This window comes from Hyposmocoma kahamanoa, unplaced genomic scaffold (assembly GCF_003589595.1).
Source record: "Hyposmocoma kahamanoa isolate Upper Pololo Valley unplaced genomic scaffold, ASM358959v1 87, whole genome shotgun sequence".
Taxonomy (NCBI): domain Eukaryota; kingdom Metazoa; phylum Arthropoda; class Insecta; order Lepidoptera; family Cosmopterigidae; genus Hyposmocoma; species Hyposmocoma kahamanoa.
In genome coordinates, this window is record NW_020654422.1 from 20,588,900 (window position 1) to 20,615,850 (window position 26,951).

Genomic DNA, 26,951 nt, shown 5'->3' on the forward strand with positions numbered 1-26,951 from the left:
AGAAACACTATAGATCATTTGTGGAATATTTAGTAATATACTTCGCAAGAAACTTTATTAGAAGAATGAAAATCTTTCTTTGAATTCCATGGACATAAGAAATTCACCATTGAAAACATTGTTCAACATTTTGTATAAAAATAAAATTATTTTCTTAGAATACAGTTGTAATAATAAAAGACGCTACAGAACTCGTTCCAAATGAATAAATAATGTTTCGATTTACAATGGAAAAATTGAGTAACAACGAGAAACTATTTTTTTCCATTCTCGGAATAGTAACTTTATAGTTACATGATAATGCAATGTGTAAACCATTTCAGTGTTATATTTACTTCTGAAAAATAAATAAAATTTATTTAAACGTTTGACTTTTTAATACATACAGATACATTATAATATTCTTACATAGTTTTTCTTGGACGCTAACAAATGAAAGAAATTTCAAAATGACTATAGAAGCTCAAAAGGAAAAATGGGATGAAATGCAACATCTTGAATAAATGATACTGAGTAGGTAGTGGAAGTTCTATCGTTAGTTTATAGTCGTCGGTTCAAAAAATGCAAAAGATTCAATCTACTTTAGGACGAGTGGACGTTAGTAACTGAGAGAAAAGATTCGTAAGAACTGACATAAGAGAAAAATAACAAAAGCACCACGTCAATTTTTCGTATTTACGATTAAGTTGAGGAAGTTACCGGTTAACGCTCCACATAAAAAAATAGATACTTACAAATAGAAAAACAGATAGGTGCTTCGTTATATAGATGTCCTTAAGTCTAGACCATCCCTGCTTTATAATTAAACCCGTTTGCAAGTGACTTTGAATATAGAGTCGTTAATTTTGTATTTGAAAAGGCAAATAGGAAGGAACAGCTTCAGAGCTAGTTGAAAAACTATCATTGACGTATTAAAATATAAATCTTAAAGTTGGTTAAATAAAAAAGAATGATACAATAAAAAAATAACGTGAATATAAATATAAATTGTTATCTTATATAAGTATAATGATTGTAGCAACAATTATAGTGACTCCAGCAACCATTTTAATGATTACAGCAACCATTTAAACTTAATCAAATTGTGATTGATTCCTTCAAGTGTCTTAATAGGGTAACTCGATTAAAGTCAGCGTTTTCAGTGAAGAACAACTGCTATCACATTTTTGTACAGTATGAAAAAAAAAACTACTTAAAACAAAGAGGTGAAAACCACTACCTAAAGGAAAATTCTTCAGAAACCTCTCACGTACCAAAGACACACGAGTACCTATTGTATAGATAAAATCACCGCATAAATATAATTTCCGTGCTATATCCATATTTCTTGGCCCCTGATTAGATATGGAAAATACTTCGCGGGCAAAATAATATCCTGATTTATTCGTAGGGGCCAGATAACGGCCCGGAATAAGGCCGTAAAGGGCCCAAATGTACTACCAAGTTTTTGGGGCCAGGTTACTCGAAATATGATATAGTTATGGGTTGGGTATATAAATGTGTCGCTAAGAATAAACGGAAATACCTAAATTAATGACCTATGCATTTGACGGTGTAGCTCCTTTTGTTTTGAACTTTCTTACTACTACCTTACTTTTTAGTACTACCTTATGATCATGTTTTTTAACTGACTAATGGAGCTCTTCTGCAAGCCTCTCGCTTTCTTACTCTCACCTTGCCCTTTGATAATGTTTTTGTGATATATCACAAATTCTCTACTACAATTAACACTTTTTTAGATAATGAAGCTCATAACATTTCATCGTTTTTAATTCTCTCTTTTTGTATAAAAAGGTTAATCCATTTATTGCTTTATATTTGCGCTGGCAACCCCGAATTTTTACGTAAGTACTATTTTTAGGGAAGCATTAAATTACGGGGGATTTTTTACGGGATGTTATGAAAGACCATATTTTGGGACGGAGCGTTGTGAAAAGCATTTCTTACCTTCGAGAGCGGAGGGAAATGGATAATTATGCCTATTATGCAAAATTTGCGATGTTTTCAGGAGATATTTATTTTAGCGTGGTAAACTTCAAATGTTTCATACCTTTCTGAAGAAGGGAATTATTTAATCGAGCCAACGAGGCAGCTAGCATGTTATTGTTGATTAAAAACTGTTTCTTCACAGCATAAAAAGTGTAGGCACTTATAGAGTTCTCAGGGTTTTCGCGATTATTTAAGAAAATATAAGATTTTTTTTGGAACAAATCGGGTACAAGTATTTGTTTTTTCATTCGAGCAACATCATTCCTGTGTGGATACTTTCGAGTGTGTTTCCCATCAATTTTATTAAAGACTTAAAAGATCAAATGACAAATTAACATTTCCATTTAATTTCTTTCGAATCGTTGATTATGCTAATCACCATTCTCCATCCGCAATGTTTCAAGTAAATTACTTTGAGATAAATGTAAATCTATGGCTCCGCAGCCTACGATAAGTCTCCTGCATCGTTCTCTGTCTAAGTTTCATGATAATTTGTATGAATAATAGGCGTACTTGATGATAGTAAGGTAGAAAAAATAACAAGGCCATCTTCATCAACAATACTAAATTGCAAGAATATAATTATCGTGGCTTTCTGTTTTTGATTTCATTCTGTTAATTTAGGATAAGGTTTCTGTTATTTTAACACAAAGCCAAAGTTTCCCTAAAATCATGTAAGTATTTATTACAATATCTTTTATAACATGGAAGCAGCGATTGGAAGCGAAGGATTGTTCGTACAGATTTAGCTTAATGGTGATGGATAGGTAAGTTTAAAATTAATTTTAGGTCTATTAACAACGATTTTAGAAGCCATGGAAGCAAATTTATTATTCTTGTTTTTTTTGTATGTCAGTTGCGCGATAACACCGGCCGCATTAGTGAACCGATTTTGATGATTCTTTTTTGTTGGAAAGCACAAAAGGCACCTCAGAAGTGGTCTCATTTAAACTTAAAGAAAATGTTCTGCCTCTAAGGGTGGCAAACTAGGAGATGAATGACTTTTAAGGTCGGTTTTTTAGTACTATGTAGTGACTATGATAACTAGTAAAGGGACGAACAAGGTGCTCCTGGTGGTAAGCGATACAAAGATCTTAGGGGCACTGCCATGACTCCTGTCATCCTGAGACAAGTCCCATATACCTGTAATAATACTAGCACCCTTACCCTTCAAAACCAGAACAGCTAGCGGCAGAAACATGTAAGCTAAATACGACCATATACAAGTCTGTATCATTAACAACATTATATTTACAGAAGAGAACCGTCAGGTTTTTAAGGATGTCTAGGTTCAAATTTTCCTATTTCATTGTGTGTAATTTATTCTCAGAATTAGGAAAGAAAATCTTTGTCTTCATTAAATTGTATTTTACACGTTCTACTACTAACTAATTCAATTAAAAACTTGACTGGGACAAAGCCGCAAGCGGCAAAATTGTGGGATGCGTCAATGATTCTGCAGGCACGTCGGTAAATTTACTACAAAACAGATCTCAGCGTATGACAACACAAGCATCAACAAACCATAAGAAGCGTATAATAATTAGTGCCTACAGGTATTTAGAAGCAGTGATGAGTGATAACAGGTGATTCATTCGGTGATTAAACTATTCAATTTGTACCTTAATCGTCAGACCATCGCCGAACTGGAATGGAAATAAAAATTAATTGTAAGATTTTACGACTTTCGAAGTTTTATACATAAGTCAACAGCTCTATCAATAAAGAACGTTATCTAAAAATTAATTAATTTAAAATAGTTGAAGCTAATAGTAGAAGCTCTTTGTAAAAATGTTCGTACAGCGAAGTACTGCCATGGGAATTTTACCGCGTACCGGTTTTCAAGGGTCTGAGCGCATTTGTGTGAGTTGGAATAATACAACCGCGCGGTCGCCGAGTGGAGACCGCGTAGCCGCCGCGCAGCGACCGCGTGCATCTAACTGTCATGGCAAAATACGCTCTATTTACTTTACTGGCTCGAATTAGGTTCGCAGGCACATGGGACTTTCAACTTATGTCTCAGAGTGTGCCGTGGCAGTGCACCACAGATCTTTGGGTATTTAAAGCTCTTGAGTGTTGAGTGACATTGCAACTGATGTGGACGTGGGTGTGGATGTGGCATACGCCGACGGGACAAGCGGTACTGCTTGTTCGTCCCGTCACTTGGTGACATAAAAAAATACCACATAACAAGTATGTGTATAGAAATAAATGGCGTAACGGACAGGTGAAAGGTACCATGTCTACACACGTACAAGACATACCCGTAGGAGTAGGTAACCAGCAATTTTGAGTAGCATGTAAATATTTTAATGTATACAAATTACGTTAAAGGTCATAATGATATCCAAAATTTGCCATTCACGAGATTTAAAACTGTAGTGAAACAAAAATTGCTAAAGATACACGACTCATACAGCTTCTGCGTATTTGTATAAGATAGCCTAAATCGACAGATGTCTGAAATATATGTTTATTGTAAATAATAAATGTTTATTTACAAAGAGCAACCCCTAGAGTTTCTTGCTCATTCTTTTCAGGGGAATCTGCCTTACGAATGAGCAGTAGAGTTCAACCTATGAAAAAAAGGAGCAGGTTTTCAATTCGACTGTATTTTATTAGTCGAAAAAAGGATACCTTCATAGTGGTCCCAATTAAATTTGCAGAAAATATTCCAGCTCTAGGGGTGACAATCTTGTGGATCAATCCGGTTTCGCGTACTTTCCGATAACCGATTTCAATAAAACTTGTCAAATAGATGTAATTCCACGAATGATACTTTAGATTTTGTAATCGACACCAATGTTTAAGTAGTGTTGTTTCTGTCGTACGTAAAAAAGTTCACAGATCATTAATTATGTAAATGCATTGTCATTATAGCAACACCCATATGTGAGTGCATCAAAACAAATCTCTTTGTCTATTAGCCAGCAGGGTTCGTCGAGGTCACGGGTTCGATTCCCGGTCGACCGTAGCGAGACGAATTGATTCGTCGCATGTTATATACGATGCGGTATTGTTTTTTTGTTCGTAATAGGTTTGGTCTACCGTTGTTTCATTTTGCGGTTTCATGTAATGAGAGTATTTCTGGGTACAGTTATATTTCGTTATACAAAAACAAGCTATAGTTTACAAATTTTCTAAGGTTAAAAACATTAACTGTAGTTAGTACGCGATACGTTAGCAACTGGTTAATATAACATCATTCGCCAGTACTTGAACTTAAGTCCACGACTGTACGATTGTCGGGGAATACCGTTTCTCCCATTTAAAAGTACAAAATTTGACTTCAGAACATGGAGAGGTATTCGAAATAGCAATAGAAAAGCCGTGGTAGTTAGGACAGTCAAAAATGTCCAACTACCTATCTGTCCACCCCCTATGCTGCGCAGCGCTGCCACGAGGCAGCACCGGCAGGGTCACCATGCGATGCGGGGACCAGGATTGCGCGTAAATGACATGTCAATGTAATATGACGAACTTTTACTGTCTAACTTACTAACTTATCGATACATACTTAAATACTAGAAACGAGAGAGGTGCGTCATACACTACAATTCATTTTTGACGCTAATAAAAAAAACTTATAACATTGTTACACATAGGAAATGAAACTATTTTTCCGGATTTAAATCGCGTGTATTTGTCTTTACAGGTCCCATGGTCACGGTTGACTGTCAACCGTGACAGTAAATAATATATAAATACTAAACAACACACATACGTTGCTTCGATCTCAAAGTAAGTAAAGCACTTGTGTTATGGAAATCAGAAACAACACCCAGTCCCGAGACAATATCGCTGTTATACTGGGAAAAACAATTATTTTACTTGATTTTTTATTTTATTTCACAAAATATCGACTTTGAAATAAATGCAATTGAAATTTCAACGACGACTATTTCTTATGGATACCATGGTCATCCCACGTTTATTTTTAACAGATGATTCCACATTTCATGTTGCATTTTATATAAGCAATTTTGTCGCGTTATCCAATATTAAGTCATTTTCTGTGAAAATTCTAGATAATTGGTTTTCGCAGTACAACGACGATATACACAAAAGTTAAGTTTTTATTGAATGTCAGAATGTTTTATATTCAATTATTTTTTCGTGAAATTACTCCACTGGTTTGTAATAAATATTAAACAAATATCAAACACTTATAAAAAACTGTCTTCGATCCGGTTAGATTTGAACCAACGTCTCCTAGCAAACCATGCCGGACGCTATGCCAACTAAGCCACGGAGCGAACCAATGGACCTCACGAATCTTAGTTGCAGATTTTTGCTTTAGTTTGGTTTTTAATCGAGAAATCTGAGAAAGTTTTTCTTCACCCAGTGTTAGTCACCGCATAGGTCACTTTAGAGAGAATAAGTTTCTACGCTGACCCGGCTAGGGATCGAATGCGGGACTTCAGAGATGGCGACACTATCAAAACCGGTGGGCAAGCCACTCGACCACTGAGGTCGTCAGAAACTTAAAGATTGTTTGTAAAAAAAATGAACTCTGTTCATTTCAATCAAGGACGAATAGAATGTAATTAATTTTAATTGTAAGGAAATATCGTATACAATATAGTAAATAATGAACAAAGAAGATGATACTTCATTAAAACAACAAATTTTCGCTGCATCGATTTTACGACGATCAAGTTCAACGGCGGCGTGGAGAAGTGTCGGTGTTGGTGGCGCAGCACGAAGTCTACTTCCTTTTTTAACCGACTTTAAATAAGGGAGGAGGTTCTCAATTCTGCTGTATGTTTTTATTGTATGTAACATACATACAAAAAAAAAAATATACATACGCGATAACTGCGGTATTTGTGACCCAATTTTCATGATTCTTTTTTTGTTGGAAAGAGGGTACCTCCATAGTGGTCCCATTTAGTTTTGAAGAAAATCATCCATCTCTAAGGGTAACTTCACGCATGAAGATTCATTTTTATAAATAGCGCCTAAATTTTAGTATAATAAACAATTATTTTAATGGTTGATTTTGCTGTTCTTTAAATTAAGGCATTTTTCTTTCAATATACTTTGAGTAGTGAGAACCGATTTTTATTATCTCCCGTGTCAAGTCCCGTATAATGGCGAACTAGGGGATGAATTCGGGTTTGCGCACTTTCCGGTAACCGATTTCAATAAAACTTGGTAATTATATGTAATTCCACGTACTTTTGAGGTCGGTTTTTTAGTACTCTGTACTGAGATTATAATATTACTAAACACTAGAACTTAACATTATGATATATGTTTAGTTCGCCACTATACAAGACTTGATACAGGAGATAATAAAAATCGGTTCTCACTACTCAAAGTATATTGAGAGAGAAAAACGCCTTGAATTGGAGAATAGCAAAACCAACCATTAAAATAATTGCTCCTTGAGCAAAATTTTGGCGCTATTTATAAAAATGAATGTTCTTGCGTAATCAGCCACCCTTAGATGTTGAGGATTCTTGAAAATGAAATGGGACCACTGTGTAGATACCTTCTTTCCAACAAAAAAGAATCATGAAAATCGGTTCAGAAAATACCGGAGTTATCGCGTAACATACATACAAAAAAAACAGTCGAATTGAGAACCTCCTCCTTTTTTGAAGTCGGTTAAAAAGGACACCAAATCTCGTAATCACTTTTGCCGTATGAACACTTTTACTGCACCAAGCATCGAGTTCAAGGTGAGAAAGTATTAAATCGAAAATACAAAGCTTTGATAAATTTACTAAATAGATACGACATTATTCACGTGACGAACGATATGAACGTTGATGATATACCGTTATATAACGTTACCGTCATACGTAACGTTTAAAAAACTCCTGTGGGACTTAATAGTGTAAGTAACTATTAAGTCCCACAGGAGTTTATTAAACAACATGAATAAAAATACCAAGGCAAAATGAAGAGAAACACACGGTAGGCCGCACTGCAGATATAAAGCTTTAAACAATGAATGTAGAAATAAGCGTTCGTGACGAAATGGAACTCCCGGAGCGTAACATTAAAACGCAACGCAAGTGACATCTGAATTATCACACATTCTAAATTCAAACAGCTCTCTCGCTCCGGTAACAAAGGAGACGTGAAAAAAATCGCGTTACCGACGCGAATACGAACCTCGTCCAGATGTCGAATGCGAAATCAGGGCGGTAGGGTTGACAGCTTACAGTTTATGACGCTATTTAAAATTTAAAGTAACATCGGCGGTTAAAAAGTAGTAATAAGCGACGTTTAGGTTGTATTAAGTTATTATTACAAGTTTTTTTTTTATAAGACCACAGACCACTCACCATGAGAAATGTTATCATTGTGAATGGTTTGTGCTATTTTGTTTAACAATTTATTGTGCTTACCACACTGAGAACATTGTTCGTAAAGTTTTCTGTAATTTTTACTGAACGTGCTTGTGTGACAAAAAAGGGTTTAAATGGAAAATGAGTAAGGCCTAGGTAGTTAAAACTGTAGATAATATTTAACTAGATATTGATGGTCCCTGCCTACCCCAGATGGGGACAGGCGCGATGGTATGTATGTGTTAACATTAAAGCTTCCTAATATTATTTTGATGACCTCGACGGTTCAACGTTTTGCGCTGTGGGCGCTGGGTTAGGAGATACTTGGTTTGATTCCCAGTAGGACCAACTAGGGAAACGAATTTTTCTACTTTGATTCAAGTTTTGGGTCTGGGTGTTCTGGGTTCTGGGTAGTGTCCCAGAATAAATCCATTGCTCTGGTACCTATGTAACAGTGCAGGCAATGTTATTACCCATTTTTATAATTATTTTCTAGATTTTGTCTTTTAACTCTGGTACTATTGAATATTTATGTAACTATGTGACAAGGGCGCTTAGTAAAGGTATTAGCTCCCAAGTTAAAAAGAAATGACAAATAATAATAAGTTAAAACGGAACCGTATGAAGCTTAATCCCTTTCATAAACTTAATACCAACTTATAAATTGGAGGAAACTTCTAAAACAAACAAAAAGCTGAAAAAGGTTTTTAGCCAAATTCGAACAGTCATTATCGATCCCATGAAATTGTTTCGTTAGTGACTTTACAAAACAAAAGAAAGCATCGGACAACCCTACGTTACTTTACGTGAAACGAAACAAATGTGAGGACTACCGTGTTCTGAAAATCGGCTTTCTGCAATCGAATGCACAGAGAGAGACAACCATATATTCCTTATGGGGCTCATTCAAGTAGGAAAGAGATGGAGGATATGCGGACAGTCTGAGACGCGAATGGAATTGCAAATGCGAGAATGAGGCTCGAGATTGTTTGCTTTATCAGCTAGTTTTTCAATAGATATTGTAAGGTTGAAGAAAATTTGACACTTAAGGCAGCCGATTGGGGCGATGCCAATCTTGTCAATTTTAATGCTACCAAAACGCAGGCGTGTTTATTCTCCACAAAATGGAGTCTCTTGATTTTTCGTGATATATCCATACCGATAGCCGACCGTCTTCAGCTAATTGGAATGGACCTGTTGTCCAACCTGAACTTCGGCAGATACTTTGAATCCATGGTCAAAAATGAGTCGTTATTCCACACCGGGATAGTTGCTTCAGCTGTACCAAGCACAAATCTCGGCCGTGTATGGAGTTCTGCTGCCACTTATGGGATGGCTCTACTAAATACCAACTGGCAACCTTGGATTCAATCGACAAGCCTGGCAAGAGGCTTAGAGGTGACTCGGAATTAGTGGAAGCGAAGCTGCAGAGCCTTGAACACCGCAGTTAAGATTCCTGCTTATCGGTATTCTACAATATATATTACGGAATACGATGGAATTCATTAATTTGATTCTGCCTTCCCCTTTCCATCATCGAGGGACCAGACGTAGGCTGAGATTCCACCCCTATGTTGTAGATATTTCCAAGATTCGCTCGAAGCGCTTCGCTTCCACATTTATATGGCGAGCGGCAAGAGTTTGAGTACCCTACCTGCGGACTTATTCCCCGAATGCTAAAACTTGGACCTACATCGTCGACCTCGATACGGACTTATATTTAAAAAAAAAATACTAATTTTTACTATCTCTACTTTTATTACAAATCAATTCCGCTGAACCATAATATTTCCAAACTTGAATTTCTGCATCGATAGTTTTCCAATGAAACCACGAAGTTCGTTAATTGAGTTACCAAGTGTCCGACTAACTCTGGAATACGGGGCTTGTTTTTACGCTAGGGCGTAATGAAAGTAAGGAGTGTTCTACTAGAGTTGTCCAGTTACCTACTACAACTATTAATAAAAGTCACATTATCTTTTTTTTATGACACCAACGCCTGGTGGTAAGCGACACGCCTGTCAATAATAGTTGTAGTGTCACTCAGAACTTTAAATCGCGAAGATCTGTGGGGCACGGTTCGTCATTGTGAGACATACGTTAATGCGCACATTATTGCTTGGCAACAGAAATAAGTAAGGTTTCACACAGAACGCTACTGCTACGTAATTATCTGATATTAATATTTACTTTTATAAATATTACAATATTACAATAGATTTGACGAAATTGCAGACACTTGGGACTTGTCAACTTATGTCTTTCTATTCTATGTCTACCTTTTGTTTATGCTATCAAACGAAAGGAACGAATAAGTCGTGCACCTGGTGGTAAGCGACACGCCTATCCATAACAGTTGCAGTGCCACTCAGAGCATTAAATCGTAATCTTATCGATCTTACGGGTACCCTTCAAACGCGAAACACAGTAACGCTCTCATTACTACTTGGCGGCAGAAATAGCTTAGTTACATAATTTGATTAAAATTTTACGAAAGTGGTAATTACTTTGTTATGATGTTTTTTTGAAATATATAAATGTATTAGACTACATAACATACATTGCTCTGATCCCAAAGCAAGTAACTACAGCACTTGTGTTATGGAAATCGGGAACAACGACGGTACCACAAACAGCGAGACAATTATAGAAAAGTTAATTTCTTCATTGTTCTTTCTTCATCAATTCCCGATGGTGACACCAAGAAAACCGGCGTGCAAGCCACTCGACCACGAAGGCCGACAAAAATGTTTATAACTAAAATGTAATATAGTATATTAAATAAATTAAGGACACAGCTTTACAAATGTTTTTATTACGTATTACACGGCATGTTCCATGTAGTCTTATTTTATAATATCGCATGGCCGAAGAGGTTGAATGTGAAGATATGACACGGCATTCTGTACTGTACTTACCACATTTAAAGCAATGAATTGAAAGAAACCCTAATTTAGTGTACCATTTCTAGTGCAGGGCCAAGAACAAGTCGACCTTAACATTAAAGACTTAACTTCAACTCTATTCCACTTGCAATAAGAGCAGTCCAAAGTCCAAGCTCGATGTGCTCTTGACACTAATATTTGTAGCTCCTACGCAAACTCAACGTGAATAGATACCAGGAGAATTTCGGGAATTTTCTTCATTTATTAATATAATTTATTATTAGATATTTCAAAACGGATGTCGTTTTTTTTCTCGACATGGTTTCAGCAATAGCCAGTATATTGTTCTGAAAAATAATTCAATCAATCTCATCTCTATTACTCTTTTAACGTAATATTCTCAAAGGTGCAGAACTGTGCTCCGACAATCTTATTATTATTGTGGACTAACTTATTTCGAGTTTGTTTTTCAAGTGCCCTGCTGCCCGACGATTTTTAATTGTAGTGGTGATTATAAAACGTTTGAACATTTTTCGTTTACGATTTTTTTTTCTTATGTAATAAGATTTTTTTTCGTTGTTAGTCTTTTTTAATTATGAGCGATAGTTGCTTATGGCAGGAGAAGCAAGAGAGTAGAGTTAATGCAGCAGAAATGCGCTCCTTCAGAAATATACGTTCCAAATCACATGGAGAGGATAATTTGTCTTTTCTAATACCGATTGGTGAAGATGTTGCCAAAGAGTTCTCATGATAAGACCACCCAAAGACTTGCGATGACCTGGTGAAGGCTGCGGGAATACGCTGGATGCAAACAGCACAAGACCGGCATTGTGTCGATCTTTGGATGATGATAATGAAGTAACGAGGCTGGTGGTCAGCGACACGCCTATTCATGACAGTTATAGCGCCACTCAAAGCTTTAAACCGCAAAGATGTTAGGGGCCATAAGTGTCACCCTGAGACATAAGTGGGCTTCCCTCACACATGGGATCATGAATTCCAGCATATTTACTACTTAGCGGCAGACATAGGTAAGGCGACAGGAGGCAGTACTTCCCTGGATGAACTCTTCCACAAGGAGCTCTATTGGTGCTAAAACAATGACGTATGAAAGTTAAGTGAAGTTATACAGAGTCAACGTGGAAGGCAACAGGACTCCTCTGGCCAGAGGACAGCCACGAATGACGTTTTTTAGATAAAATCGAGAATCTTCTTAAATAATTTCGTAGTTAGATGAACAGAAGGGCCTATGTAGAGATTGATGAAAGTATCGTTATCGGGATCGTCCACAGTGACGGTCGCAGTCTCTGTCTACCCCAATGGGAATTCAAAGGTGCGAGTATGAATGTATATGTGACCAGTCATCTTTATACGATAACAAACTGTAAAACAGACGCGAAAATGATTTTACCCATTGAAGTCTATTATTATAGCAAACCAAAATGTTAATAAAGCTGGCCATCATCAAAAAATTATAAATTTATCGGTTCTTAATTTGAATTTGTTACCCGTAATCGCTAGTGTTGTGACTAATGAATTACGCTGGACACATATTCTACCTTAATTAAGTGTCCGAGCTGTATTCGGAATAAACTCATTATTAATTCGTCGAATAGCGGAATATTTTAATTATTCACAATTTCCTTCAATGAACCGTTTCATACTGAACGTCATATCGGTGAAGACTTGTCTCTCCATAAGCTAAGGGCAAAATTAAAAACGTGAATTGCTACTCACTTATATAACTATAACTGCAGTCATCCCCATTTTGTTGCGACTCACCTGAAAATAGAAAAAAACAGATTAGGCATTACGCTACGTCCATAAAAGTCAAACTGTGGAGTCAAAAACCTATTACAACAAACTGTCCAATCAAGGTATCATCACGATTCTACAAAAAAAAACTATTCCATTCATGGTAGCGCTCGACAAAAAGTCGTGACGATAATCCATTATCATGACACAGGACAGCACATTATATTATTTTAAACAGTGGTCGGTACTATTAAGAAAATGTTTAAACATGTGCGCCGAACAAACTTTCTACCAAATAAAGTTTACCGTTTCACTAACAGCGCTAGCTTTTGTACGTTTATATTAGAGTTCATAATGCTTTACGAAACTTTGTACAAAGTGAATACAACAGTAGACATTTTCTGACAATCTCACGAATTCACCGTGAGAACACGTGTTACCACTTCTAAAGAAGAATTTAAATTTTCAAACGCGCGTTCTAAGGTTTACATTCCAAAATGGCTTACGTGGAACGTCAAAATTCCCGCGCAAACGTCAACGTATCGTGGACGATCGTCACGCCGCATTTGATTTTAATCTGTAAGTCTTTACTCTGCCGTAATGGTGTCTTGAGTGTGGAGTTTTGAAATGAATGTTATTACTGTCTCGCGAAACGATTAAGCCCTTTGAATTTGCAAGTTTAAAGGAAATGATAAAATAATGTAAAATGACAAATTAAACAAACAATATTGTGAGACTATAAAACTCCTAACTAGAAACCGTGGGCCAAAATCCGATATTTAAATTATTTTTGTACGAAGAACTACACACTTAGTGACCAACTACGGAAGTCTTATACCTAATCAGTAATTAAAACATTTTTATCTAGACACATATCATGAATTCTCTATAATGTGTTCAATAACCGCAAATTACGACCAGCATAAAGATAAACTGTTTTGTTAGAACCAATTTGTTATCTGTGAAAATGTTATAATTGCTTCATAATATCTTTGAATTCGATGTTATTATTTCAAATTTCGAACATCTCTGAAAAACAAAACAATTTGATTGGACCTCAATTCGAATATCAGTCGAGATGAAGTTTTATTCGAAATGAAATGTCAATAGCAAACAATTTTGACAATTTCCCACGTTACTTGTTATCGAACGATGTGATAGCTGATGCCGATTCTAGTTTATCTATGAATTAAAAATAAAAACTACGGTTGTGTGACATGCGTATTTTAATGCCCTTCATCATTGACTTACAATTATATGGACGTCGGGTCCGCGCTAAAAAGTGTCCGAACTTATAGGGCGTTAAAATCGTATACAGAGCGTCATTCACGCTGTAGTCTTCGTTTGTTCGACTGACAGCGAAGCAAGCACAATTAGACAGTACTGCGATGACATTACAATTTAAATTCAACGTTTTAGCTTTTTCATATTCCTTTGCATGTCACTACGTTTAAATAGGTTGACTTGGGACATTTTTTCATTCGTGGTTTTTGTATTAGACCCGTCGTCCATTTATTTGTAAGTCAATGGCTATAACGGAACCATGGCCATACTGGACGAAGCAAGCATAAAATAATGGCTGTATACATTTAATAAAACTGCAATTGAAAAAAAAAAAAGAATAAAATCCTATTGTTGAAATGTATACTTTCAGCCTCAAAATCATTTCCGACAAAAGAATCGAATGTCTATTTATTTATAGAGTTTTTACAAAAAAAAAACATCGTTGTTAGAGGTGAAAATTTAATTTTACTCTCGTAATGACGTAATTCTATACTTTACGGACCGTTGGAATTTCATTTTGCGCCTTTATATATTTGACCACGACTACTAAGGGACTATCAAGAGACGGGACAGAGTAAGCTACACGCCTGTCCATGACAGTTGCACTGCCACTCTGAGGGGCAGTCCACTGCGCCTGTCACCCTGAGATTTAAGTTGACAAGTCCAATATGCCTGTAATTTCACCAGCACCCTTACCCTTTAAAACCGGAACACAACAATGCTGCTACATTACTGATTGGCGGCAGAAATAGACAAGGTAAGGTATCTGTTTTTCAAAAACCCATAATTCAGGGCTATTTATTACACATACCCGTAATATCGTCGGCCATATTGTTGCTTAACGTTAAAAAAATAACAGACGACAAAATTTATCAGTATTTCTTTAGCTATGTTAGCAAAACAAAAGCGTATCAATAAAACAACAGTACGTCAAAACAAAAAATCGTATTATAATTTTGTAGTTGGAGGAAAGCGAGTGCGGGGCGAGAACATTCTTTATCGCGGTCATTGTGGGCCCTCACGTACGCATATCAGGAGGTCTTTTGGACTCGTAAAGGGGTCAAGAGAGGTCGCTTCGCGTTTATGATGTGTCTCTGGAACTCTTTTTGGTGTTTGAAGTACTCCATTAAGGATGTTATGGGAAGTTATGGGATAAATTGAAAATAAAGTTTGTTTTTATAGTCTGCTTTAGTGTTTTAGATGGTCACACTGGAATTTTGTTTGGTGTCTTTTTTATGGCATTTTAAAAGATGTAGCAGCATTCTCGTAATGTTACTAATGTACAAATATTCGAAACAACCTTCATGCATACAATTCGGTTATGTCAATTACGCGGATTTTAAGTAACAATAAAAATTTAATTATAACGAAAATTGTTGTATTTAAAAATATAGTGAATATGAAGTCATTTAGTATTCAATTATTGTTTTTATTTTCTTTTTATGTTAGCCTTGGAACCTTGTGTCATACAATATAACTTATTAAGTACATAACTCATGTGTACATATAAAATAATAATAATTATTATTTTTGTATCAAAGTTTCATTGTTTTGTGTATTGTACATACCTATTTTATAATTATTTATTCTCCAGTTGTCTATTAAAAATGTTCTTCCACTTCTCAGTTTTTTGTAGTAATTAGTGGTGAACGGTGTTGGTGACACAAGCGTTACATATTTACTGTAAAAGAAATTACTAACAAAATTAAAACTTATTAATTTTGTCTACTGGTTTTTGTGCCAAATAAGTAAAAAAAAAAACAATAAAACTCAAACTAAATAAGGGTGTTGTAGATCTTGGTTTGCTGATCCCAGGTATGTTAAAAAGTCAATTTTGCTAAAAATTTCGATTACGTTTGGTATGACAGACGGCAGAGCACGGGTACTGGCTTTTCTATGCAGAGGGTTTAGACACAGTTCGCCATGCTGGCGCAATGCGGATTGAGTACACGTTTTTCGTAGATTGCTAACCTTCTTCGACATGAAGACGTTGTTTTCTGACTTCACTGTTAGCGAGTGATATTGTTCGCATTCACAGATTCGTACCGTCAACCTCTGAAACAACCGTTTTCTCATTCGGCATAATTCTACTCCTTTATTTAAGGCTTCGTAATAAGATAGTTGGCTCATCAAATCAAAGCAAATCGTGTACCTGGTAGTAAGCTACACGCCTATCTGATACACAAGTTGACAAGTCCCATGTGCCTGCCCTTTCACCAGCACCAGAAATAGGACAGTGGCATTATTTCCTTGGACAAACGCTTGGACAAAGATCTACTGCTACTAGGAATACTTACATAAGTGTAGTTTATGAGGACATGAACACCAATTCTACACATACTTTAATATCTAAGGGAAAATAATACAAGCGCAGTTTACCAAAGTACCAGGAGAACATGACAGTTCAATAGCATCAAGGTGAACGGATGCATGATACGGGCGTATTGATGCTCATAGTGGCACGCATACTTTACAACTTTACAATGCTGTTATGTACAGCTTTCTGGTTTCACACGACAATTTGAATTAGAGTTTACGGAACTGTAAAATAAGTTGGTGTATTGTGGTGGCCTGCACAAGGCTTACTTAGGGTAGGCTAAAAAAAAATTAAAAAAGCAAATTTAAGCAATTACCAATAATAAGTCAAATTAAGCATGTTGCAGCGTGAATTACACTGTTATACACTGATACATGAATGTGTTTCAAACTTTTCATGCTTTTAGCTGAAATATGAAAGTTTTTTTAAGTCGAAATAGCCGTAACCTGTCACAAACTCGAATTTTTTTCCGAAATGACGTTTGTTCGAATTTTCATTACACAGAAAATCGAATTATAACGAAACCGTTGTTCTTTCAGGATATGTTGGATGTTTATCGCAAAGACACGATTGGGTTCGGCTAGATTAAGGCAAGTTTAAAAGAAATAACATTTTCCTCTCAATATTACTTTCGAGGTTATGAAAACTCGATCAAACGTTATTTCTGGAAAATGTCACTGGCTTACTGATAGGTAATTTGGAGAGTCTGCGCATAAAATATAAGAAAAACAAAATAATCTATCAAGGTGCACACCACCACTCAATCATCTAAACAATTTATAATATGACCTGTGGATATTTTGTCTTTGGTTTGAGATAACTGCAAGTCGGATACACACCGCCCTTTCTTAACTTCTTTTATTTTATCAATGACTACATCATTAAAAGAAAACCTGTTACATTCGCCCTTAATAAACACTCGCAAACACACACGATAAAGGCTTTTGGTCACAGCTAAAGCACATACTTGTTGAACTATGACACTATCTCAAAACAAATTACATGAATAAAGAAAGAAAATCGCTAAAAACCAATTACTTTACAAGTAAGGTCACACCGGGTCACAACAAAAACTTATGGCGATTAAAAAGATGGTAAAATAGGACGTGCCAAAATTACATAGAATAGCAAAACAAAACAACTACCACATTTCACCTTATAACACAAGTTCGCGCATGTGCAGTGGCTGTGCGGCCAGCTGTCATGTAAGTACCACGTAATATCGTAGAAAATCTTCGACTACTATGAAGGACTTATAGCTTGCTTGTTTTGTTTGTACTCATCTTCAAACAACAGCCTAGTCGGCACGTATTGGATTTTTTCATTGTGTCTTTTTCAAGTCCGGCGGCAAAATTGTGTTTCGCTGTATATTTGTGTGCGTTACATCACAAGGAAATGTAGAGCAAAAAAGTCACAGAACAATAAATACAATAGAAGTGGTAGTTACCGTCTGGCTCATGCCAAGTATAGGTCTCGAAAGTTTCGAAAGACCTACTTGAGCGCCATTTTCGCTTTGTATGGTATGGTTGTAATTTTTTCGCGCAAATTCTCTTAAATTGTAGAAAAAGCCTTATTGTGCTGTTTTGGAGTGCAAAAATGATAGCAGCACCAAAAATGTTACCCGTAGTAAACTGCCTCCGTGGCCGAACGGTTACCATGCCGGACTGCCACGCAGAGGTCCCAGGTTCGATTCCCGGGCCGGGAGAAATGTTTGTATGGCTTACATTTATTTCTTTCGTGAGTTTGGGTGTAATTTGTGCTTGTCTATGTGTGTGTCCATGGCACCCACGACACAGGGTTTCCCTAGTGCGGGGCTATGTTGAGTGTGTTCGTTATTTATTTATTTATTTATTTAAGTAGTATTTCAAATTATCGGTAAGTCTTTTAATTTAATGAATTTTCAAATTTTTGATTATCTATTCGTTCGGATGTTAATCGTTCGTCGTAGTCCAGCAACCGCCCGCAAGATGGCAGCACGTTGAATAAACTTTCATTAAAAAATCAAAACGTCGTAACTTGCAATAAAGGTATTGAACTTTCAAAGATATCGCCTCCTCCTACGTAAAGTATCGTATGTCGAAATTGCCAAGTTTACAGGGGAGCGTTTTAAAGTTATCCATTTTATTCGGCAAAGCTCGTTACTCACATAGAATGATAATCTAATAGATCATCTAACCGATATCTAGGATATTATAATACTCTATGTGAGTAATGAGCTTTGATGAATAAAACTGAGAAATGCTAAAGTCACGTGTTATGCTAATATCAGTGAATTCTGAACTTTAAAAGGCTCCCCTGTAAACTTGGCAATTTCGACATACGATACTTTACGTTGGAGAGGTCGATATATCGACTGGGAAAAGTTTAAATTATATTAACAATCCAGAATTTGTTACACCTTTTTAAATTAGAAACTATGACTAATCGTTATCAAGATTTCATAGTATTTTCATTTTGTTTGTATGCGTTTTAGCGACTTCGGTTCTTATAGTAACCGAGGTTTATGGCACTTCCATTGCTTTTTATTCCGTGGCAAAACCAAACGATATTTTACGCGATCGTATTATGAGAGTGTGAGTACTATAAAGTGGTTTCAATTTGGCCGACAATTGGCAGAAACAGAGATATAAAATCCTAAAAAGACAGGATATTATAACGATATTGAATCGTCTTTCTCAAAAGTAATAAATAAATTTAAACAATACCCTCAAAACAATCAGTTATATTATCCTTGTGATCTGGTATAACATTGTAATATTTCTGCATTCTAATCCGGTGATATCTCACTGCTATTCAAATGACTGACTTCAAATTGAATCCGAAATGGAACTCTGCGGTCAAGCATCGAAATGCTAAATCCCAGTAACATTGTTGTTATGAACAAAATATGGGTTTAGAAGGAAAATGTATTTACTGTTTATTCTGACATTGTACGGTGGGCACAGCTAAATACATACAAGCACTGTGTCAAGTGACTTTGTGGACATATTTTAACCGACTTCAAATAAAAGGAGGAGGTTCTCAATTCGACTGTACTCTTTTTTTGCATGCAGATATGTTACGCTATAACTCTTCTTTGTGAACCGATTTTGATGATTCTTTTTGTTGGAAAGAGGTTGCCTCAGTTTTGGTCCCATTTACCACTACCTGGTCTAGTGTGGTGTGACACGTTGGAAATACGTAGGTATCTCGCGTCATTGAGATAGCGTTCAAATTGACAATTTAAAAAAGCAATAGTTTATGTAGCTTCTGCAAATGCTTTATTACACGCGTTAAAGTTGATATTGGACAATCGTGTGAATATAAATAGAAATTGGTTTACGTATATTGTTTTGTACAAATATCGATACACTTCTCTTTGCACTTACGATTAAAGAAATTCACAAGGAAAAACTTAGCTGTCAACTCTATCTATAGCCTACATTCTAATTACCTTATGACAAGTAATGTTTTTTTAAACATGCTCGGAAATGTTGAACTGAAATTAGATTTTATCCGATCTCCAGTATAAATATGTATGAAAATCAGTATTTTATCGCTATGTTAAACTTTTGTCAAATATTTGACGACTGTATAGCATAACGTCGAAGTGACTAAAGGTCATTGCCATACAGCCAAGTCGTCCGCTCCTTTTTTCAGCGCAGTGCGTGATTCTTTTTTATTTTTTTAGGTTAAAAAAACAGTATAAAAGATACTCTATACAGATCTGGCACGGTATGCTAGAAGACGTCGGTTCGAATCCGGCCAGATCGAAGGACTTTTTTCTGAGATTTTTTCGATCTTTGTATTAATACATAGTTTGTTATAATTATTAATAATTATAACAAACTAGCGACATCTTTCTCCAGGGCTGGTAGCTGGTAGTACAAATCTATTGATCGTAAAACAATTCAGTAGCAGTTGAGCTACTTGTGGAAGAATTCGTTCACAGAAGTACTGCTGCTACACGTATTCTTACCGCCGAGGTGTAATGTAGGCATTACTGCGTTCCGGATTGAAGGGTGCTGGTAAAACTACATGTCATCAGAGCACTTTTTTTCTAGCATACCGTTCCAGACGCTATAGCTGTAAAGGTATCTAACTGGGTGATAAAACTTTCATAGATTTCTCATAGATGGCGCTACGACTAAAAAGTCATTGAAAAACCAAATAAAAATTCGTTTCGTGGCTTAGTTGGTATAGCGTCGTAGAAAACGTCGGTTCGAAACCGGCTGGATCGAAAACATTTTTTCAGCGTTTTCGATCTTTGTTTTAATAATTATATAAAAGATACATAAGTATGTAAACTGTATTATATTTTTTTTAATTCTTTTTATTAATTTATTGAGCACTGGCTGTAAAGCCATCAACGTAACAAATAATTAAGTACCTCAAAACTTAATAATCACTTAAAAATAAAAATTAATTTGTATAAAAACTAACTACAAAAACCTGCCATTTTTAAAATAGTTTTCCCGCTTTGTTAGTAACTTATGTTCGTAAACATTTCCTTGAATTTGTAATAATAAGTTATAGTCATTCAACAATTGCGTACAATTCATTTACTGTTAAAGTTGTTACAATGTTAACTTTCGACTTCAATATGAACGGAATGGAAAAACCTACATTGAATTATGGATATATTAAAACTGCTTCGCGAAAATTTTGTGTCACTATGTTAACTCGATTTGTTCGCCTTGGTTTTTTGTTACTGCCTTCATTTTTAGGTTAAATTGTTTAATATAATTGTATCATTAAATAATTTTTTTGTGACATACAACATTACAAAACCGTTACAAGAATGAATTCTAAATCACTGTGATCTGTCTTCGGCATACAAAGTTTGCATCGTATATCACGTAGTCAACGGTTACCATGCTGGACTGCCACGCAGAGGTCCCGGGTTCGATTCCCGTGCCGGGAATAAAAATATTTACATGGCCTACATTTGTTTCTCTCGTACATGGAACTTGTCAACTTATGTTTCCGGCTGACGGGCGCTGTGGCAATGTCTCTCAGAACTTTGTGATTTAAAGCTCTGAGTACTTTGACTTACAAATAAATGGACGACGGGTCTAATACAAAAACCAGGAAAAAATGTCCCAAGTCGACCTATTTAAACGTAGTGACATGTAAAGGAATATGAAAAAGCTAAAACGTTGAATTTAAATTGTAATGTCATCGTAGTATTGTCTAATTTTGATTGCTTCGATGTCAGTCAAATAAACGAAGACTAAAGCGTGAATGACGCTCTGTATACGATTTTAACGCCCTATAACTTCGGACACTTTTTGGCGCGGACCCGACGTCCATATAATTGTAAGTCAATGTCTGAGTGGCATCGTAACTATCATTGACAAATGTGTCACTTACCATCAGGAGTTGTTCGTCCCGTTACTTGGTATCATACAAAAAATCCTAATTGCCGTAATTACGGTTTAGAATGCCTTACAGCATATAGAAGCGGAAGATATCCTTGTGAAAGAGTTCGGCCATTATTTCGCTCCGGTTTTGAAGGGTGAACGTGCTGGTGAAAAGAAGGCACATGGGACTTGTCAACTTATGATTAAGGTAAAGGGCGCGGTGGCAATGTCTATCAGATTTTTGAGATTTAAAGCTCTGGCTGGCACTGCAACTGCTGTGAACGAACGTGTCACTTGTCACCAGCTTCTGTAAAATAGGAAATTCAAGAGTTCTTCGCCTCTTCAAAAATAACTTCAAATGCAAGAAAGTGGAAACCAATAGTACCAACCTCCCCCATAGGCGGAAATAGCGAAGGGGGGCGTCGTCTCTTCCGGCCACGACTGCACAGAGTTTTCCTAATGACGTGAATATTTCCAGCTTGACGTTTAATTAACTATCAAAGACGAGGAGAAGGGGTGCGGGGCCAGACGAGCCTCTTCTAATGCGCCTGCCAATCCGAAGGTAGGATTTCGAATCAGTTTGTTTTGAGGATGTGGATTTCCTATACTGCAAATGCTTGCACGAAGCTAAGGTAACTCCTCCAATATTTGCCTATGTTTACCAATTAAAGAATACAAGGCGTTATACTATAAGATTTAGATATTTTATTTATGCTTCTTCTGAATAATAAATAACACAAACACTCATAGCCCTTTACTAGGGAAACCCTGTATTGTGGGTGCTATGGACGCAAGTAGACAACCACAAATTACACCTCATGAGAGAAATGAATGTAGGCCATACAAATATTTCTCCCGGCTCAGGAATCGAACGCGGACTTCTGCGTGGCAGAACAACATGTTAACCGTTCAGCCATGGAGGCAGTTGTAGTTTATTTTTGAATTTTTTATATTTTCTATTTTTTATAAGTTCCCCTACGTTTGTGCATTGCTTTACATTTCACTCTAAAGATATCACATCGTTTCCTTTAAAAATGGCTCAACCGCAGAATAAGGAAATTAATGTTAATAAACAAAAACACTATAATATGAAGAGCAATCATATCTGAACCACAGGGCGCAGCCGATGGAATAATAGCAAAATGATATTTGTGGTCACTCGTGCGTGACCCGTTCGTTGTCCGGATTGAGTGCACATGCAAAGTTGGAGTTACATTCGAAAGAGCGATGTGTAACAGTTTCAGATTCACGTCCTAAATATTTAACTCCCGAACTGCCTATTTGTTTTTGAGTAGATTAGTGTTGTCACACGGGCATCGCTTAAATAAATTCAAGAGTCTGTCTTTGAATCTGAATTTTATTGTAGAAATAAAGTAAAAGAAGGAAGGGTAAAGAACAGGTAAATTAAATACGTAAAGGCTGTAACAAAACAAAATGATATAAAAACTGGTACAATCGTGTAAAACATTCCCTACTTTAATAAATACAGGTTATGGTAAAAAGGAACTTACCCCAAACGGGCCTATAATTTCTAGAAATACTATGCTTTGCAATTCGGTTACATGACTTAGCTGGTCAGGATTTCATGTCAAGTCGAGCACGTGTGTTCGCTTCGGAAATTTATTAGACAGTGGCCATGGAAAGAACTAAAGTAAGCGACGAAGAAAAAAACGAATTTAAGAACGACACAAAATTTCAAAATAGGTGGCCAGCAAGCATAGAAAATAGTGATAAAAAGGTGGGATGGCGATGAAAGAGATCGTATCGACACAATGTAATGAAAGGTGTTAAGCAAACTTAACCTTTAACCTGTGAGTCGTAAAATACATTTTGCTATGACTTCCTTATTGCATTATCAGTGAATGATGTTTTGAGAAACTTTTTAAGCCAATTTGATCTTTAATTTCACAATTACACAAATAAAAAACGAGTCGGATAGTCTGCAGACTGTCCTGATAGCAACAACAAACCATACAGAATATTATTAAATAATATAATAATAAACCATTTATTTCAGGCCATAGCCCATAAGATAATGGTGTTAGTTACGAAAGAAAACCTCAGAACTATGTTAGATTGCATTGAATTTTGAGATATTGACAGAAAATTTAAATATTAAAATTTAGAAAATGCACAATTATTACTTAATTTGACCAATTGTAATGTTTACCCAAAACTTTAAAATTGTACAAAACGATGGGCAAACATCCTCAGGGTGCCATTGCCACTGTCACGCACTCGCTTTAGCAGAGACGACACTTTTTTACGCCTAATGGTATAAAAGTCATTTGTTCGCGCTTCAGCCAACATGCTGGATGCACTGGAGTGCCGTGACAGTCCCAACAGCATCCTGAAGATGTTATTGTATTGTACTCATATTGAGTTGTATGTACGCTGTGTATATCTAACCCATAGACTACTCGAATATGTTGACTTTCAAAAAGCTTTAAAAAACGTAACTTTCACCTCTTTTGTTTCATGTTTCCTCTCACAGCCAGCGCTCTGCGCTCCCTTTCAATATCTAGATCATCTTTCATGCTGTCAGTAATAACGTGACCAAGATATTTAAACCTATCAAATTTATTAAGAGGCGTGGCACCAAGCGTTAACGATGGTACAACATCTGGATAGCATTTACCTGCCTTTACAATAAGCAGTTCACTTTTTTTTGAGTTGTACTTCAGCCCAAGCTTGGCTGCATGCCTCTCACACACTTTGAGTAATTTTCTGAGCGCATTAATTGACGGCCCCAGCAGCACCATGTCGTCAGCATAAATGATATTATTGACGCATATATCATCAATAAAGCAACCAACATGCATGCTGCCGAGTTCATCCAAAAGCTGATTAATATAAAGATTGAAAAGCAATGGTGACGTAAGCCCCCCTGCCTCACACCGCAATCGAGTCGGTAATCATCGGACACCTTGCTTGTCTATCTCACCTGATTTACTTGGTTATTATAGCAATATTTAAGCAAATGTATGCATTCCGTCGGCACATCCATGCGTCCGAAAACAAGAAAATAAAACAAACACAAACATGTTTAGTTAACTGTCCAACACATAATATTGTGATACATAGCTAACCACAATTGTCTAGGCCTGTATCGTGGTTATCAGTACAGAAAGTTTTTATATGAGGACTTATTTTCATATATTATGAAATTAATTGGAAAAGGAATGTAATATATTTAAATAATACCGATAATGATATCGGATTTTATTTAATTTCATTGTTAACTCATGCATGTGTTGTCAATGAAATGACATGTTTATTTATTTGTGTATAAAAAATGTTTATTTAAAAAATATTTAAATAAACATTAGAAATGTTCATTTAAAACCATGAAAATTGGCGAAAACAGTAAAATGACGTTCTTAGGGTTTTCACATGGTGTACTTTTTGTTCAGTGTGTTTGCAAAAAATTGCATACATGGCATTTCTTTGAATTTATTCACGAAACTGAGTTACGTATAAATACTGACTTTAAAAAATTGAAAATACAAACTCAGTTTCTTTGTGTTTTTATTAAATGTCATTGTATATAATAATCAACGACTGAACAAGAGCAAAACTTGACCAAAACGCATTAATAGCTGCCATCTGTTGACCTTTTCGAAAATTATTACAATCGAATCGTGGGTTTACTTAGTACCATCTATTGATTAGAGTAAGAATCAAAATAAGCGTTCGAATAAGTGGAGTTTTATAACTGCGACTTTTCTTTGTATGAGATTGGATATCTGTACTAGTATAGTATAATCTATGTCAAGAGTACCTATACCAAATTTCAAATCAGTCGGATATGTGGAGTAAAATAAATATTCATCTTACAACTGAGATCCTTACACAGTTGAAGCGATGTTAATCTAATATTGCTAAAAAGCTTTCACATTTTTTTTCTTTTTTTATAATATCAAGTGACGGACGAACAAGTCATGCGCCTGATGGTAAGCCAGACGTCTGTCAGTAACAGGTGCTGTGCCACTCAGAGCTTTATCTGACATGACTATTGTAACGTATTTGTATAAAAAATTATATATTATAATGACAAATATCTAAGGGGCACTGACAGTGCGCCCGTCACCCTGAGACATAAGTTGACAAGTCCCATTTGCTTGTAATTTCACCAGCACCCTTCAGAACCGGAACACAGTAATGCTCAAGGTGGCAGTACTTCCCTGGACGAACTCTTTCACATGGAGCTCCATTGCTACTAAACTAAACACACAGACAAAGGCTTCAAAGTTACAACTATTATCTTTTTTGTTGAGCTTTAAAACGAAGTTTTCTGACTTTAACGGAACAAACCAATAAATAACATTGAAATTACAGTTACCTATAGCTATTAAAACTTACTAAAACGTTGTTATTTTTAACATGGGTTCATTGCGTTACTATAGTAACAAATAACGGTTTTTAACCAATTTACCCGTTGTTTAATCGATGACCGTGTAATGCGATAATTGGTGGTGAAGTTGCTGGTCATGATTTTTTTGTTAGTCATAAGAAATAACAAGTACGGAAAAGTGTGCCACGATGATTATGAACTTTATTTTGTGGGTATTAAGCTGCAAATTAATGAAGTTGGACAATGTATATTACGATATTTTGTAATTATCTTAGTTGCAGAGCCATAAAATGTAGTATTTTTGTGTAGGCTGTAGTTAATGTGGTGACTGGGATAGAAAACTTTATTAGGTTTGGTCATCTGGAATTAATGTTATTAGAAATACGAGAATTTTATAGAGTCAATGTTGAGGGACACGTGGGGCAAAGATCGACCTTGGCATACACATCAAAAAGGACTCGAAAAGGTCAAGCCAAAAGTTACGAAATAAAAATCAAAAATATCTTAATTTTTAACCGACTACAAACTACTTGTTAGCAGTAGAGCTCCTTGTGAAAGAGTTCGTCCAGGGAAGTACTGCCACCTTACCTATTTCTGCTGCCAAGCAGTAATGTGACAATTACAGTGTTCGGGTTTGGAAGGGTAAGGGTGCTGGTGAAATTACAGACACATAGGACTTGTCAACTTATGTCTCAGGGTGACGGGCGCAGTGGTAGTGCCCAT

The 26,951-nt window shown here is 36.0% G+C and overlaps 1 protein-coding gene across 4 annotated transcripts in view; it reads right to left on the reverse strand.

Annotated features, from left to right (window-relative positions):
* LOC113235189 (teneurin-m) overlaps positions 1-26,951 on the reverse strand; it is a 504,828-nt gene that overhangs the window by 367,014 nt on the left and 110,863 nt on the right. For 3 of the 4 annotated variants that reach the window (XM_026470804.1, XM_026470802.1, XM_026470801.1), the window contains exon 2: positions 12,914-12,958. The exons of the other annotated variant lie outside the window; for it this stretch is intronic. In XM_026470804.1, coding sequence (XP_026326589.1) covers positions 12,914-12,958 — 45 coding nt within the window. The remainder of the gene's footprint in view (positions 1-12,913; positions 12,959-26,951) is intronic. 4 annotated transcript variants of the gene reach the window in all.